Source organism: Mytilus trossulus, chromosome 2, assembly GCF_036588685.1.
Source record: "Mytilus trossulus isolate FHL-02 chromosome 2, PNRI_Mtr1.1.1.hap1, whole genome shotgun sequence".
NCBI lineage: Eukaryota > Metazoa > Mollusca > Bivalvia > Mytilida > Mytilidae > Mytilus > Mytilus trossulus.
In genome coordinates, this window is record NC_086374.1 from 99,237,733 (window position 1) to 99,254,896 (window position 17,164).

The window sequence follows — 17,164 nt, forward strand, 5'->3', positions numbered from 1 at the left end:
TTTATGTGAACATCAACTTCGATATTTCGAACGCACTCGAGGTTCGACGGACAAATCACGTGGTCTCTTTTACGGTCGTCCATTCTACCGCTAACAAGGAACAACAATGCCAGGCTATGGAAATTTTGGGGGTGGCGGCGGAGGAGGAGGTGGTGGAGGGGTAAGAAATATGTTATTTATATAAACTAATCTTGAGCAAGTTTAAAACAATCATACATAGCAATATAAACAGTATTCCTGAGCATAGGCGATGTCGAAGTGAGTCCGCGTGGGGTATAATTTACGGCAACGCACGCGGTTCCAAGAGGAGGTATTCCTGGGAATGATTATTGCAATGAATCATACAGATCTGAAGAACATCACGATTAATTATAATGTGGCACATCCCTTATGAGAGTGGTTGGCCTGACTTATTGAATCTCTCATTTGTATGAACTTATCTGACTAAAATACCTCAAAATCGGTTCTTCAAATCAGATTGATGGCATTTTATTTTAAGCTCAAATATAACTTTCAAATCTACAGTGTAATTTATTCCATATACTTAAGACATGTGAACAATATGTAATTGAGCTTTAAATCCCCCCTTTTTGGGGGGGGACTTGAAAAGTTTGCAGCCAAGCAGGTATGATCACATCATTTGAAATTTTATTTAAATAAAGACTAAAATTGTCCATTTTATGGAAACAAAAAGTAAATTAAGTAGTGGTAAATAATAAATATTAGTCTAGTTTAATCAGTTGTGTGTTCATTCAACTGGGTATCAAAAGTTATGAATTGAATAAGTTCATGCATGTTTAATAAAATATGGGTTGTGAGCATTTATTTTTTTTCCAGAGAGGAGGTAGAAATAGACCATTCAATGACCCCAACGATCCAGAATCAGAGCAGTACAGGAAATTATTTGTTGGCGGACTAAGTTACGAGACAACAGATGATGGTCTTAAAGAACATTTTGAACAGTGGGGAGAAATAGAGGATCACATTGTAATGAAAGACCCCCAGACAAAGAGATCAAGAGGTTTTGGCTTCATCACATACAAAAAATCACACATGCTAGATGACGCCCAGTCAAGTAGACCCCACAAAATTGATGGTCGTGAGGTGGAAACAAAAAGAGCTATGCCAAGAGAGGTAAATATCAACCTTTGAGTTTAAATACAAATTCATTTGTTTGATTTTTACAATTCTCAAAGTTTTATATAGTCATAAAGTTTTGATATTGAGATTCTGGACTAGTAGATGTAAAAGATTTTGGCGCAGACTGAGTAGTATTTGTAGGTAACCAACAGTGACTGAGTAATAGTTTGATTGAACTTATTCAGATTAATTTCTGAGTCGTGGAACATAAATTTGTTTTATTGGACATAAGTTATGTTTGGACTGATATTTGACTAAATTTAAATTTTTCAACCATAATATTTTTGTTTATCTATGTTGTGACACAGTGTGATTTTTAACAGTAATTCTAGACAAATGTTATCTGACATGTTTCAGACATTTGAGCTGAGGTTGTTACAACTAGCATGACTAGTAAAATTATATACACACTTTCACTGGTTGTCAAAATAGTATGTCCTTTTATCTGAATATCAGCAAATGAGCAAAACCTTTTGTAAAACCTTGACAGGAGATTATTTAAACAATGATCAGAAAATTTAATCTAGCAAATTTACATGGAAATCAAGCACCTCAATAAATTACTTTTAACAATAGTACCATGTACAGTACGGGTAGAGACTTATTATAATGAATGCCTTATAAATCCGTCTAGATGTCAGACTGGTCGGACAGTTGTCCCAGTGTAATTAACACCTGCTGTGACAGTAGTACCATGTACATGTGTTTATGTCCGTTGCTTATTCATTGTTAAAATCTATTTACATATAAATTTGTATTTAATTAGGATTCAGGAAAACCAGATGTACATGAGGCTGCAAAGAAGATGTTTATTGGTGGCATGAAAGATGGAACATCAGAAGATGACATACGTGAAGTATTTGAAGAGTATGGAAAAATTGCTAAAGTTGAAATGGTGACAGATAAAGCAACAGGCAAACAGAAAAGTTTCTGCTTTGTAGAGTTTGAAGATTACGATCCAGTGGACAAGTGTGTCTGTAAGTATAGCATTAACTTATATAGTTGATATTTTTGGGGGCTTAGAATAAATGTCTGATAGAGTTACATACAAAAAATTGGCTCGTTGAGAAATATTGCTGCACACTATAAAGTTGATTGAAGAATTAACCTAAAATATTGCTACGATCTATTTAATTGATAGAGAATAAAAACATAGATTTTAATGGGTTTTTGCAATATGAAATATGTATTGATATTTTATAATGAAAACTTAAACATATTTTGACCTTCTCTGTTAGCATGTTTTATTTGAACATTTTGTCTAGAGTTTATATGTGGGGTCCCTATTTGCTTTAACAATGACACAAACAACTTTTAGAAAAACCTAGTTGACTAACGGTTTGACAGCCAATTATTTTCAATTATACTGTGAAACATAAGATAAAATGCATTTAGATTTTGGGTAATTGATTATTACCAACTTTTACAAGATGAATTGATTTTAATTTGAATACTAACAATCATGAGGTGGTTTGCATTCTCTCATTTTCTTACATATTTCGATAAATTTAATTTACATTTGATTTATCATTTTCAAATGGCAGTGAAGAAAGAATTCATGCTTAATGGCAAAAAGATAGAAGTAAAGAAAGCTCACAAAAAAGAGGGAGAAGGTGGTGGTGGTGGTGGCCGAGGCGGTGGTAGAGGTGGAGGCAGGGGCGGAAGAGGCGGAGGTTGGTATTTAATTATTTACAACAGTGATAAGTTCTATATATCTGTTTTAAAATTAAAAAAAATAGGACCATCAGATAAAAGGCCCAAGTTCAGAGGTGTTTAATTTTACAGGGATTTTTTAATAAAAATTACTCTACAGATTTGTCATGAAAAAGTAAGGATTTTCTAACAATCTGGAAAAAAAATCATGGCACTCACCAAGAGTATTATTGACATCATTGCAAAACTACTGACAATTCTACTGATAGACATCATGGCCGGTAAACAGGTCTGGGAGTTCTATAGCAGTAAAAGTCATGCAAGACCCTGTTTCTTTTTGTGGATTAGGCTCAACACATTTATTCTACACTTGTGAATGTTTTTTGTATCAGGTATTTTTTTTTATTTTAGCTTTTCATGATTTCTAACTAGGAGTATCTTGAAATTCTTTTCAGGACAAGGAAACTATGGTGGTGGTATGGGTCAAAGCTTTGGAGGTCAAGGTGGAGGCTATGGCCAGCAAGGTAATTTAAGAAGAAAAAACCAACTGTTTGTTAAAAGATCCAATGTGTCAGTTTTTAGCCTCACCATTACCAGTTTTTAGTGGATTCAGATTTATGACTAAAAATTACAAAACATTTGGTCTTCACACTCAACCACAGGTCAACCAGTTCAGGCTTGTAAAAATGCTTTCTGATCTGTATAAATCATCTCTACAGGCCAATAGAATATAACTACATGTTCAGCTTCTGGTCTGTAGATTAAATTTTTATCTGAACACTTTTTATGACTATTATATACAGAGATATTTCAAAACCAATCTATATTTATATACTTATTGATGTAATAATTTTTTGCCCCACCTACGATAGTAGAGGGGCATTATGTTTTCTGGTCAGTTCGTTCGTCCGTTTGTCTGTCCTGCTTCAGGTTAAAGTTTTTGGCCAAGGTAGTTCTTGGTGAAGTTAAAGTCCAATCGACTTCAAACTTAGTACACATGTTCCCTAAGATATGATCTTGCTAATTTTAAAGCCAAATTAGAGTTTTTTCCCCAATTTCACGGTCCACTGAACATAGAAAATGATAGTGTGAGTAGGGCATTCATGTACTATGGACACATTCTTGTTGCTCACAAGTGTTGATAAAGAAAGTAAACCATGAACATGAGAAATACAATAATGTTATAACAGATTTAAGGTTGTCCACTATATAATGATATCAGGGTTTGAATTGATGGAACGTCCATAACATACTCTTGAGAATTACTGATGACTGATTTTTGATGTGTTTCTAGGTGGATATGGAGACTTCAGCAGTGGGTATGGAGGAGGATATGATGATGGCAGTGGTGGTTACGGAGGTGGCTACAACCAAGGTGGTGGATACAACCAAGGTTATGGTGACAGTGGATATAGCAGTGGCTATGGAGGTGGACAAGGTTAGTTTTGGATACTCCAAATCATAAACTGGGGAAAAAAGATTTATGAGTTGTTGAGAAGGGTAATATGCTGTCAATTTGATTTTTCTCTTGCCAAGATGGAAAATTAACAGTATGCAGTAGTTTATTTAAAAATCCTGTATTTATAATAAACAGATCAAGTGCATTTTAGGTAACATCACTTTTAAAATTCCAGAGTAATGCCCCTTTACAAATGGAAAAAATGCTGAATACTTGTTGCTGTTCTCTAACTAAAGTTTAGTAACCAAATGTTATGAAACTTATACACAATGCTCATTACCACAGAACACAGATTAAGCTTGAATTTTCATGGAATCACTTTTACTGTTCTTTAGTTCTGCCCATTTACTACTGGAAAATTGCCTAATTTTTCGTTACTTTTCTCGGACTTTACTTGGCCTACACTTCATATTATGAAACATATACAAACCATCCTTAATACCACAAAACTTGGATCAAGTGCACATTTGGATAGCATCACTTTTACAGTTTGTGAGTTGAGTCCCTTTTTATCATTACATCCAAGCTTTATCTGTGTGCCAAGGACAAATTCCACATTTATTTTTTCTTGAATGTTTTCGTTATTTTTCTAGGAGATTGGAACCAACAGTTTGGACAAGGTTATGGTGGTAATTCTGGAGGTGGCCCCATGAGAGGAGGACAGTATGGTGGCTCCCAGAGAGGAGGTGGAGGAGGAGGAGGAACACCTTATCAGAGTTAGTTCTCATTGTATTAAATGCAAATTCATTTTTAACCCGCCCTTGTGAAATAGGCACTAGGTATATTACCCTGTTCAGCTTTTGAAATCTGTTGTTGCATATAACTCAACTTCTTTCTTATGGGATGTTTTTATATTTAGTATGGAATTATTAGTTGTACCTTGTAAGCAAATTTCAAATTTACCAACAACTGAAATCAAATTAAAATACATGCACATGATGAACATCTTCTGTTTGAATTATACTGGAGTGCAACATCTGGGTTTAATAGAACTGTATACAACATTGAAATCAGGAGACTCCAGTATAATATAAATGTTATTCAAGCTTCATATGGGTTTGAAGTCTGTGTCAGTGTCCTTCACCTAATGGCTCCTGAGATCTATAAAGTATCACTGTGTATTATTGTAAAGCGGATATAGGTACAAACCAAGCGGGCATGATTGATTTTGAACTGAGACAGTAACGAAAATCTTTGTTTTGTTTTATCAACATTCAGTGTACATTTCTCAATATCTGAAATTCCTGCTCCAAAATAATTTTCGCATCGATTTTTTCCTATTTATAAGACAAATTTATATTCTATTAAGAACAATTAACTTGTAAATACACACATAGTTGTGAATGTCAACACCAACTTTCAATTTCGTTACAATTGTCGAGACATTTACATGAAAGCTATTACAGGGCAAAAGTAATAGTTACCAATCATTTACCTTTTTGTGATTACTTATTCCTTGAAACTTTTTGGGTAATAAATGAGTATGATAATTTTGTTTTTATACCCCCGCTTTAAAAAAGGGGGGGGGGGGTATACTGTTTTACCTCTGTCTGTCTGTCAGTCCTTCAGTCCGTCCGTCAGTCAGTCTGTCCGTCCCATGAAACTTTTGTCACATTTTTCTTAGGAACTACAATACAAGGATTTCTGAAATTTGGTTTCAGGGTATCTAAGTCAGCTATACGGTGTGATGCGTTTTCAGATTGATCACTTGACAACTTCCTGTTTACCGAACACTTGTACGATTTTACACATGATAGCCAAGTTGAAAATTTTCGTCACATTTTTCTCAGGAACTACAATACAAGGATTTCTGAAATTTTGTTTCAGGATTTATATAAGTCAGCTATACCGTGTGATGCGTTTTCAGATTGATCACTTGACAACTTCCTGTTTACCGAACACTTGCATATTTTTACACTATTAATATTATCCACTTGCGGCGGGGGTATCATCAGTGAGCAGTAGCTCGCAGTTTACTTGTTGTGTACGGTGTACATCAACTTCACTATGCACCTTACACAACGCTTCTTTTCGGAATAAAATATTGAAAAAAACATATGCATGAAAGATTTCAATGCCAATTATTGATACAACTATACTTATCACACACACAGAGTGGCCTTCTATCAGAAAAAGAGTTGCAATGAATATAGAATTATATCTGATGAGATGAGTGCCAACTTCTTTTACAAGTATTTGCACATATTTTTAGTAATCGTTCTTGTTTTGGGGAAAAAATGAGACATCTCTAATCATCAATCTACGACCAAATCATTTCTTAAAACAACTATTATGTTTAGATTGAGGTACACATTGATATTATGTGAACAAAACAAAGATTTTCGTAACCATGTTAGGTCAAAATCGATCATGCCCGCTTGGTTAGTACCTACATCCGCTGTACTGATGATACACAGTGAGTATAACATGCATAAAATCACTCTCTAGGTTGGGTAGGTACCAGGGTTTCCGCTGGCGGTCGCCATTTTCGCAAATTGCGAAAAAATAATATTTGTGGCGATAAAAATTTGTCATTTGCGAAAGAATTTGGCGAAAGAAATATTTATAGAACAATTTATTTTCCTCCATCTTGTTTATTTACTTTTTTCGAGTTTCTCAGACTTTACCCGATCAGACTATATTCGGAATTCACCTTGACCTCATTAAGATTTGGACAGAAAATCAATAATCAGCTGATTGCATTTTATAACTAACGACAACAAAGGACTTATTAATAAAGGTGTTGATTGGGCTGTTTGACAAAATGGTATGGTTAAATGGCTTCCGCTAAATGTCACATACAGAATTTATTTACCACTTTGTGACGCACGTGTTTGAAGAACTCTTTTGACGTCTCCTCTCTTTTCAAAGATAGTTTAGAAAAAAAAACTGTTGTTGTGAAGAAAAATGTTCGATAGCAAGAAAAATCTCCTTTAATTAGCCTTTGACTTTAATATACATGTAGGTAATTGATCAAGTCGTTTGAGTGACACGCGTGTTTCGAGCATAGTTTTACGTCTCAACTTTTTCATTTATGATGGTCAAGAAAAGAAAACTGTTGTTATGAAGAAATATATCCAAAAGGTTGGGAACAACCCCTCGAATGAAAGTAGCCCTTCAATGTTATTACTACACATGAAATGAGGGATCAATTTCATATGATAAAAGCTTTTCTTTTGTTGTAAAAACCACTTCTTAGTACAAAAGGGCACATAAATGTTTTTTATTTTAAAGAAAATTTCTCTACGTCGGACTATACAAATATTATCTAATCAAAACATGGCCATTAATTTTGTTATATTCCAGGACTTATATCTTCTTTATTATTAAAAGTATAGTGGCCCCCTCATTTAGAAAAGTTGTCTAAAATACAATGAATATTTTTCCTTTTTAAGTTGATGTTTAGTTTTTATTCAATAAATGTACATGTAGACTCTGAAATAAGTTTGAGAGAATAATCATATACACAATGGTACAAAATCTCCTTATTTAAGGGAAAAGGGGGAGGGGGTAGAAAAAGGTAAATTTTAAAGAAAAATATAGTTGTGTTACTTGGCGAAAAAATTATTAAAGTGGCGAAAAATATCTTTTTTTGGCGAAAGAGGTGGCGAAAAAAATAAGTGACCCAGGGGAAACCCTGGTAGGTACAGACCTATTTTTATGCCCTATTTATGAGCATTATGTTTTCTGGTCTGTGCCTCAGTTTGTCTGTCTGTCTCTCTGCAGTTTAAAGTTTTTAGTTGAGGTAGTTTTTAATGAAGTTGAAGTCCAATCAACTTGAAACTTAATATACATGTTCCTTATGATATGATCTTTCTAATTTTATTGCCAAATTAATTGGGAGTTTTTAGCCCATTATCATGGTCCACTGGACATAGAAAATAACAATACTGATGAGGCATCTGTGTACTAGGGACACATTATTGGTAATTGATAATTCATTGAAAAGAATAGAGCATGGATATGTAAACTAAATATAAACATGTATTCGTTGTAGGTTATGGAAGAGGTGCAGGAGGCGGGGGATACAATCGATAAGTCTTCATCTTCATTTCATCATTTCAGGTAATTAGTCTTACATGCTTACATTATTTATTAAAAACCAGGTGTAAAGATGGATTAACTTTATCAATTTATTATCAAATTGATGTTAAAATCCATCTGTATTTCATCAAATATATTGAGGAACAAATTCTAAAAATGCTGAAATTTTTTACCAAGGATTTACCATTTATCTGTTTGGTCCAACCAAATCATTATCATCAGGTTTAAAAACTCACTCAGCTTTGGCACTTTTAAAATCAGCTGTCTGCTAGATAGAATCAGATTCAATGTATCCTGAACTCTGTCTGACTGACAAAATTTTACAAAAATTCATTCAATCTGATTGAAACTTTTTAGATTTTTTAGTTGAAAATATGGTAGAAAAGGTCAAATTTCATTTTAGGTTAGACAATCTTTAAAACTGTTTGGCCCAGACTGCAAATGTTCAATTCTTTCCATGTATCAGAATAATTTTGACGTAAGTTAACGATTAATATGGTTGGAAGTGGTGCAAAAGCTTGTTTGTAATTTCCACCAAAATACCAGTGTATATATGTACCAAAGATATATGAATACTTTGACTAAATAGTATATTAAATTTTGACAGGCTCTGTCCAAATTAAAAAAAAATGGGCTGATTAAATAATACATGGAAATAATATGGAACTTCCAAGTTAAGTTTTGCCTTTTTGAGAAAGAAACATTTATGAATGAAATCGCAAATGTTTTGAACATGATTTGCAATTATTTTTAAGTTGCTGTAATAAGTTGTTTTAAATCCATTTGCATTTGTGATAATATTATGTGATACCCTATAAATTGGAACAGTCTGGATGGCCTGTGTAAGTCATTAAAATCCAATAAGGTTTATCACTTTTTCCTGAATTTGAATTTTGACAAGTCAACTTGAAATATTTTATGTGTAATGTAAACTCTTGTTTTTATTATATTTTATAGTGCTTTTAAATATTTGATAATAACATTCTTCTTATACATTACATTAGGCAGGTATATAGGCAGCAGACACCAATAGGACACATGTTAAGCATCCTTTTGTTAAGGAAGTCCTAGGTTGCAGAAAAATCAACATAAACATTCCAGTTAAGTCATTAAGGGAAGGAATAGGATGCCACACAGAACTGCTTTACTACCCCTTTAGTAGATAAGGGAAAGAACTACACCGAACTACTTTGTATTACATCCAGTTTAACTATTAAGGGAAGGAAGCAAGATGGAATTGTTTTACCACCCGTAAGATGTTAGGGGATAACAACTACCCCATAAATAGTTAAGAGAAGGAACTCAATAGATGTGTAAAGTAATTTATCAAAGCGAAATAACATCCATTTATAGTAACTAAATGGTTAAGTGAAGGAACTCCAGCTGACAGCTTAAGTGTTAACAAATTAAGCATTTAAGGGAGGCAACTCCAACTGACTATAAGTACTTGGTAAAATGATGGATCAAACTGCTTTAGGAGTAGTTAAGGGATAGTAGTACAGTTCAACAGAGGTTTATTTTCCATATAGATAAAGCAAGGAAAAAATGGGCTAAGTATCTATTCCTGAACTGCATATTTCATTTAAGGTTTTGAGGAAGACTATTGAATCTCAAGCAGATTTGTTCATACATTGTTTCATAGGTTGATTGATGCTTTAAGATTTCCTAGTGAAATAATTTCTCATTTAACATTAGTTTTGAAATATACCTGGCTGAAATTGAATATACCCAATGAATTTGGTTGTTGTTAATTATGTCCATCATGTTATAAAATTAAAATATTGTGTTTTTTTATAGAACTGTCATTCATCTGTATATAAATCACTGTCACCAGTAAAACTGTCAAATAAAAATATAGAATATACCATACTTTAGTTTCATTCCACGTTATAGAATATACCATACTTTAGTTTCATTCCACGTTATTGAATATACCATACATAAGTTTCATTCCACTTTACAATTTGATCTCAGATTGTTAGTTCATTATTTTTACAAACCTGGATTAATTCTACATGTTCTACATATCTTATTTAATACATCATAAACTTGCCAAACTTGGAATATTATGTTTTGTATATTAGGTGGTGAGACTGAAATTTTGTTATTGGGTAGCAACATTCCAAAATTGTTCAGTTATGATCTCAAGGTTTTTCAACATTTGTTTAGGTTGCTTTTCCTTCATTACTTTCGGATCAACCATTACAGAGATGAAATAAAAAAATGTTGAGTCCTGGATTATAAAGATGCTTTGAAATACAAAAGTACATTTTCCTGTGTACACTCTCACTAACTCACAAGAGATGAGAGCATAAGTAGCAATCACAAACCAGTGAATGAATGGTATATATCCCATTTGTAAGTTTGAACAGGAATCTTTTGTTTGTTTGTATTTTTAAGCCCCACCTACGATAGAAGGGAGGCATTACGTTTTCTGGTCTGTGTGTCCATCTGTTTGTTCGTCTGTCTGTCTGTCCTGTTTCAGTTTAAAGTTTTTGGTCGAGGTAGTTTTTGATGAAGTTGAAGTCCAATTGACTTCAAACTTGGTACACATGTTCCCTATGGTATGATCTTTCTAATTTTTATGCCAAATTAGAGTTTCTACCTCAATGTCACGGTCCACTGAACATGGAAAATGATAGGGCGAGTTGGGCATTCATGTACTGGGGACACATTCTTGTTTCTCATCACTTGGCGTCTGTAAACTTTTATTTATCTTCTCTGAAACTACTGGCCCAAATTTTACCAAACTTAGCCACAATCATCATTGGGGTATCTAGTTTAAAAAAAATGTAAACCACAATGATGTTCAGCAAAGTAAATAAGATCTACAAATAAGTCAACATGATCAAATTTGTCAGTAGACCCATTAAGGAGTTATTGCCCTTTATTGTCAATTTTTAACAATTTTTCTAAAACTTTAGTATCCTTTTTAAAAATCCTCTCCTCTGAAACAACTGGACCACGGTTAACCAAACTTGGCTAAGTTCATTGTAGACAAAGATAATTGTAGCACCAAGAATTGTTACAATGTTCAGTAAAGTAAGATCTACAAACACATCATAATCACCAAAACACAATTTTGTCATGAATTTATCTGTGTCCATTGCATAATATGCACATAGACCAAGGTGAGCTTGAAGAGCCTCTAGTTTTTATACGACCTAAAAAAATATTGGGATCATATTATGGTGTAATTTCGTAGTCAGCGTTGTCTGTCGTCGTTGCTTGACAGATTGGTTTCCAGATAATAACTTTAGTTTAAGTTGTGAATAGATCTTCATGAAATATTTTCAGAAGGTTCAATACCACTAAAGGAAGGTTGGGATTGATTTTGGGGATGATGGTCCCAACCGATTAGGAGTTGGGGGCCGAAAACAAGCATTTTTCTAGTTTCAGGATGATAACTTGTGTAGAAGTATTTCAATTGCTCTGAAATCATACTGCATTGTTTAAAACCACAATTAGAAGGTTTGGATTCATTTTAGGAATCATGGGGCCAAAGTTGAGGAATGAAAGGCCAAAAAGGGGTTAAAACAAGCATTTTTCTAGATTCAAGACAATAGTTCACATGTAAATGTATGGATCTCTCTGAAATTGTACCGCAATGTACCATATAACAAAGGGTAGCCTTGGATTAAGTTTTCGGGTTAATTGCCCAAAATTTGTATTAATTGGGGGCCAAAAAGAAGTATGTTTCTAGTTTCCAAATAATCATGACAATAACTTGTGTTTTGAGTGTATGGACCTCTCTGAAATTGTACTACAAGGTTCAATACTGCAATGGAAAGCATGGGATTGAGTATAAGGTTTATTGCTCCAAGGGTGTTTCAAAAAGTTGTAAACTGGGGTTGACTTGTTTAAAGCTGTGCCCTGCAGAGCACCTGGTTAAAGGAAATTGTGTATTTCAGTTTTTGTTAAAAAAAAAAAGTACGTAGTATTTTAAAGGCAGCTTAATTTGATTTCATAAAAAAAAAAAATTTTGGCACTAAAATCGATCACAATTACAATAGAGTGAACTAAATTATGAAAAAGCAGCCTACAAAGGCAATTCCAGTCTTTCCACGATTCAAGGAAACCATTACAAGACGTTTAGCTAAGTTATTGACTGGCAAGTTCAAAATTCTGTCTATCAAAAATTATTATGGATCCTGAGGCATTTTCTCTTGAAAATTTGTGCTGGCCTGTCCTTATTGGCTAGTGGTTGATTGTAAAGGAAGCAGTTCTCTTTAGGGCTTGTAAGTCGTTCTAAAGGCTATCAAAATATTGAACAGAACACCTTAACTTTCGTCACAATATCTGAAGCAGCTAAATCACTATCATCTAGCCCTATATAAAATATGGATTACTCTTGACTACCAGTTAGACGGAAACCAATATCTTGTGTACTCTTGGCATTAATAGAAAAGAACAAATGCTTTTGACGACTTGCTCTGTAATATGATGAGCATATTAAATGTTTCTCTGAAGGGTGCTCGACGTTTTGTTATAACAAATTCGATAGTATTGACATCCATAGGGTAAGGAGTGCTTAGAGAAACATGGGGCTTAGTTTTTTAAGCCAAGTTGGGTGTCCTGACCGGTTAGTTGAACACTCAATAGGTGCCCGTTTGACTGAACGCTTCTCAGACGTACACAATTTTACTTCTGGTATCTATGATTATATATTGGAAGATGTGGTGTGATTGCCAATGAGACAACTCTCCACCCAAATAACAATTTCAAAAAAGTAAACCTGCGGAGGGATATAAAGGTACAGTCACGGAAGATCGAACTAGTGTTGAATCCGACGATTACGCTGAAAAATCGAAGTAAAAAATTCAAGGAGACCAATTAAGGGGATACTTCCAGTCTTTAACATTTTATTTGGTGATCTTTGGATTCCCCTACTATATTTCATGTCCACATTGCCACTTTTCGAACTTCAATATAGATCGATTATTTCGTTGGTTTTCCTCGTAAATGATATACTAAACATGTAGGCAAAACTCGCTTTCAACAAACGACCATCAATCGATTTTTACAGTTAATGCATGCATTGTCGCAAACTTTTATTGTTGAAGAGGTAATAGAAAAGTTGCAGAACTGCTTCCTCTTAACAGAATCTTTTACTGTACTTATATGCATTAATAATTTTTGAAAAATTAAGCTAGTGTTTTGTCTAAAGAATCAAAAAGCATTTTCTACAGTTCTTTTTGAGTTGTGAGGAATAGGTGATAGACGGGGATTTAATATAAAACATGTATCTGCCATTCACTGTAGGTTATGCAATTAATGAATGCTAATTCAAAGGTCGTAGAACTGAAGAAGTTATAAGAAGCATGGATAAGCTGGCTTAAGGTTAAGGTTTTTGTATTCAGGTAGGTTTACTTTCATTCCTTATTCATAGTTCAACTTTTTCTTTCTCTAATAAACACATTTTTAAAATAGTATGGTAACCGCCTGACAACGAAAGGAGTAAATTATAGCTTCAAACTTATTGTTAATTTATTAGATTCTAAACTAAAAGTTGGTCAGTCTTTCTTGTCAACTGAGGTGATAATGACATTTCTGCTCAGCTGATAGGAAATGTCTTCCCCATTTGCGTTATTTTCAGTCTATCGATCCTCCTCTGTCAGTCATACAAGGAGATTATACTTTATAAAAAAAATCTGTCTAAAAATAAAAACGGTTAGAACCAAGCTTTGCAACAGTAGTGTCACGATTTTAAATTTTATATGTAAATTTTTAATTCGGTATTCCACAACATTCTATAAACCTAAATTTGAAAATTTAACACTATATAAAAAGTTTTGTAAAAATATTATTAGTTTTCAAACTTTATAAAAAAAATTCCTTGTCAACGCTTTCTTTTAAAAATTGTGGCCAGTTGAAGATAAACTTTCGAATCGATAGATGAATTATTTACCAGGTGATGGGGAGGGGTTGTGAAGGTGTATTACACTTCTTTTTGGCATGATAAATTAAAATACTGATTTACGTAAGGATTGTTTAATTAATTTTGCTTGTCACCTGCTTCTCAGTTAAGTCGTAATAGATAGCCTAAGATTTCAACTTTAAGAATTATTGTAAATGACATAAACGGCCATTTAACATGACCGCCAAAATTATCAAAAATTGATACTATTATAATAAACATAAATTATAAATTTCTGAAATGAGCTGTTGCTTCCGGATTTATACTGAATGATACGATTCTGACCCCTCCTTGTGCACTATCGCAAGATCAAACAAAACACTTCTTATACTGAAATAAACAAATATGCAAAATCCTACAAAAATTGCGGCTTACCATTGTACCATATTTCTGGTAATTAACAGACTTGTGATTGTCGGAGATTTACAGGCGTCGACTCCAACTGTCTTTAAACATGACTCTATCGTAATCGTTAACGATATTTTTTTCAACGGATGTATACTACTTAAATATATATACGGTCTACGTTACCAATAATGGCAAATTTCAAGTCTTTTATCTCGAATATTCTTGTATACATTCTAGGATGAACTGATCATAGTCTAAAAACTGGCATTCCAGCATACTGACGTTTGCATGCGGAAACGGATCAATAGGTTCTGTTGCACACCAAAGACAGGTAAATATTAATGTATTCGTCGCACAATTTTTAAATTGAGGACAACACATCTTATCGGGTGTTTTTGCTATTTGGATTTGATCGTTCCGGTTAAATAATTCGTTAATGAAGTTAATGCTGATGATATTAACTTCATGTCGTAGAGAATCGAATTCCGTCTTTATCCGTCTAAAAAAATATAGATATGTTCTGAAATTAATGTAACATATAAGTGACATCAATCACATTGCCTGTTTTATATTAAAATATCACTTATGTTGGTTCGACTACTTTTCTTGTATACATTGTAAGATGAACTGATCATAGTCTGAAGCTGACATTCCAGCATTTTGGCATAAAATACTCGAAACGGTTTTAGAATTTATATATTTTAACTTGTCAAATTCTGGATGATTTCCGATCGAGTTGTCACTTTAAAATTAATCACTGATGATTTGTTAGTGCACATATATCATCAATCTGTTTGAAAAATTGATCATGTACCTAGGCCTCGCTTTCATGCAAAGTTTGAACACAACAGTTGCATTTCTATCAATTAGCACTTGTATAGGAGCGAAATTTAAACTTGAATTGAGTCATCATAACCTGTAAATCTCGTATGGACCTTTGTGATTAGAACTCGAATTCTAAGAAATGACAAACCTTGCATGAAACAATATTTGTCATCGGATATATATAAATTCGTAATATGAATAAAGGCCGGTGTAATCATTTGTTATCTAGAACTACATTGCACTTTTTTCACATTAATAAACTTAAAAGAACGAAAATGACAATAGAAAAAAAAAACAGAAAATTTTATATTCCTGATTTTCATTTAATTAAATTTTGATAATTATCTTTTTTTGGCAGGTTACGAAGAGAAATAACAGAAGTTGACAAGAAGGATATCAGATGCACGAAAGATAAACTTTAAGCTACAATTTAAATGTGGAGAAATAAAAGAAATTGATAAGATGGAGTACTGATGCACAAAAGATGAACTTTTTAGCTACGATTTAAACGTGGAGAAATAGAAGAAGTTTAAGAGATGAAATACAGATGCACAAATGCTGGAAGTTTGAGTTACAATTAAGACAGTATGAATGTAAATGGAAAAATTATAAATGAATAAAACTTGATACTATACATAATTAGTTACATACATATTCCAGGTTCTAAGAAAACAAGATATCAACTTTTTAACTCGCCTTACCCACATTCACGACCTAGGGACAAAATCTCCAAATTATATATATTTGAACTAGCAGAATGTACGATTGAATGATACCGTTATCTGACAGTGTAATCCTATAACCTGAATATTGCTGGTATTCGGTACACAATCGAATACTGATCAATACTAGTACTAGATTCTGTATTCTTAATATATAGCCGATAAACTCGTTTTCAAAGTATACGATTGATTATGTGAAACGAAATTTTACAGCATTGGCATACTTTGTCCATGAACATACCTCAACATAATCTTATAGTATAAAACAAAAGCAAAAATATGTTGGTCTTTTAATAGGACACAAAAGGAATTTCGTTTAGAAGTTTAAATTCCCATTGTCCGTGATTATGACTTCTGTGAACATTGAATTTGTATTCATTTATTGTCTGACAGTTGCAAAGGACTGGCCGATACTTCCTTCTATAGAAACTCCCGATCTTTCACCTTTTAACTGTACACATTGCCCCGACTTTCATTTGTAGAAGAAACACCATAGCTACTGTCATTCAAAAATACCATATCCATGTGATCGTAGAAGAATCTGAGTTTGTCACTTTTTCGTTTGTACTTTTTAACTAACATAGTTAAAAAAACAAGTTGCAAAAATTAAAATCACACAAAAAACATTTAACTCCGAGTAAAATTCAACACAAAAGTCCCCAATTTAATAGCAAAATAAAAAATTTAAACATCAAACGAATGGAAAACAACTGTCATATTCCTGACTTTGTACAAGCATTTGCTAATGTAGAAAATCGTGGATTAAACCTGGTTGTATGTCAGTCTCATCAAATTCCATTATATTGACAACTGTGGCAAACAATATGCTTTCAGTTTTCCCAGAGAAATTGGCTATATTCTATCAATTCAACATTGTATGGCACTTCATTTTATAAATTGATACATAAAGTGAGTTCACGTTAATATTATAGTATACCAAACTGTCTCAATATGGAATGAGAATTTACACCTGAATTGAACACAACAAAAATACTGTGGTTCTCGCACTTTGGTAAACTAAATCGATAGATCTATCTTATTCACTAGATGCATGTT

The 17,164-nt window shown here is 33.2% G+C and overlaps 1 protein-coding gene across 2 annotated transcripts; it reads left to right on the forward strand.

Moving 5' to 3' along the window:
- The first annotated feature begins 30 nt into the window (after positions 1-30).
- On the forward strand, positions 31-15,948 carry LOC134708516 (heterogeneous nuclear ribonucleoprotein A1, A2/B1 homolog). 2 transcript variants are annotated; one of them, XR_010105850.1, is made up of 10 exons: positions 31-160; positions 838-1,134; positions 1,907-2,117; positions 2,685-2,813; positions 3,249-3,317; positions 4,088-4,231; positions 4,846-4,968; positions 8,250-8,317; positions 14,799-14,892; positions 15,745-15,948. XR_010105850.1 is itself a non-coding variant. In XM_063569133.1 (9 exons), exons 1-8 carry the CDS (start codon positions 107-109, stop codon positions 8,288-8,290), a joined length of 1,068 nt encoding a protein of 355 aa, XP_063425203.1. In that variant the 5' UTR covers positions 31-106; the 3' UTR covers positions 8,291-8,317; positions 9,301-10,163. The 2 variants fall into 2 exon arrangements, 1 of the variants encoding a protein (XP_063425203.1); XM_063569133.1 differs by lacking the exons at positions 14,799-14,892; positions 15,745-15,948 and adding an exon at positions 9,301-10,163.
- Positions 15,949-17,164: the final 1,216 nt, after the last annotated feature.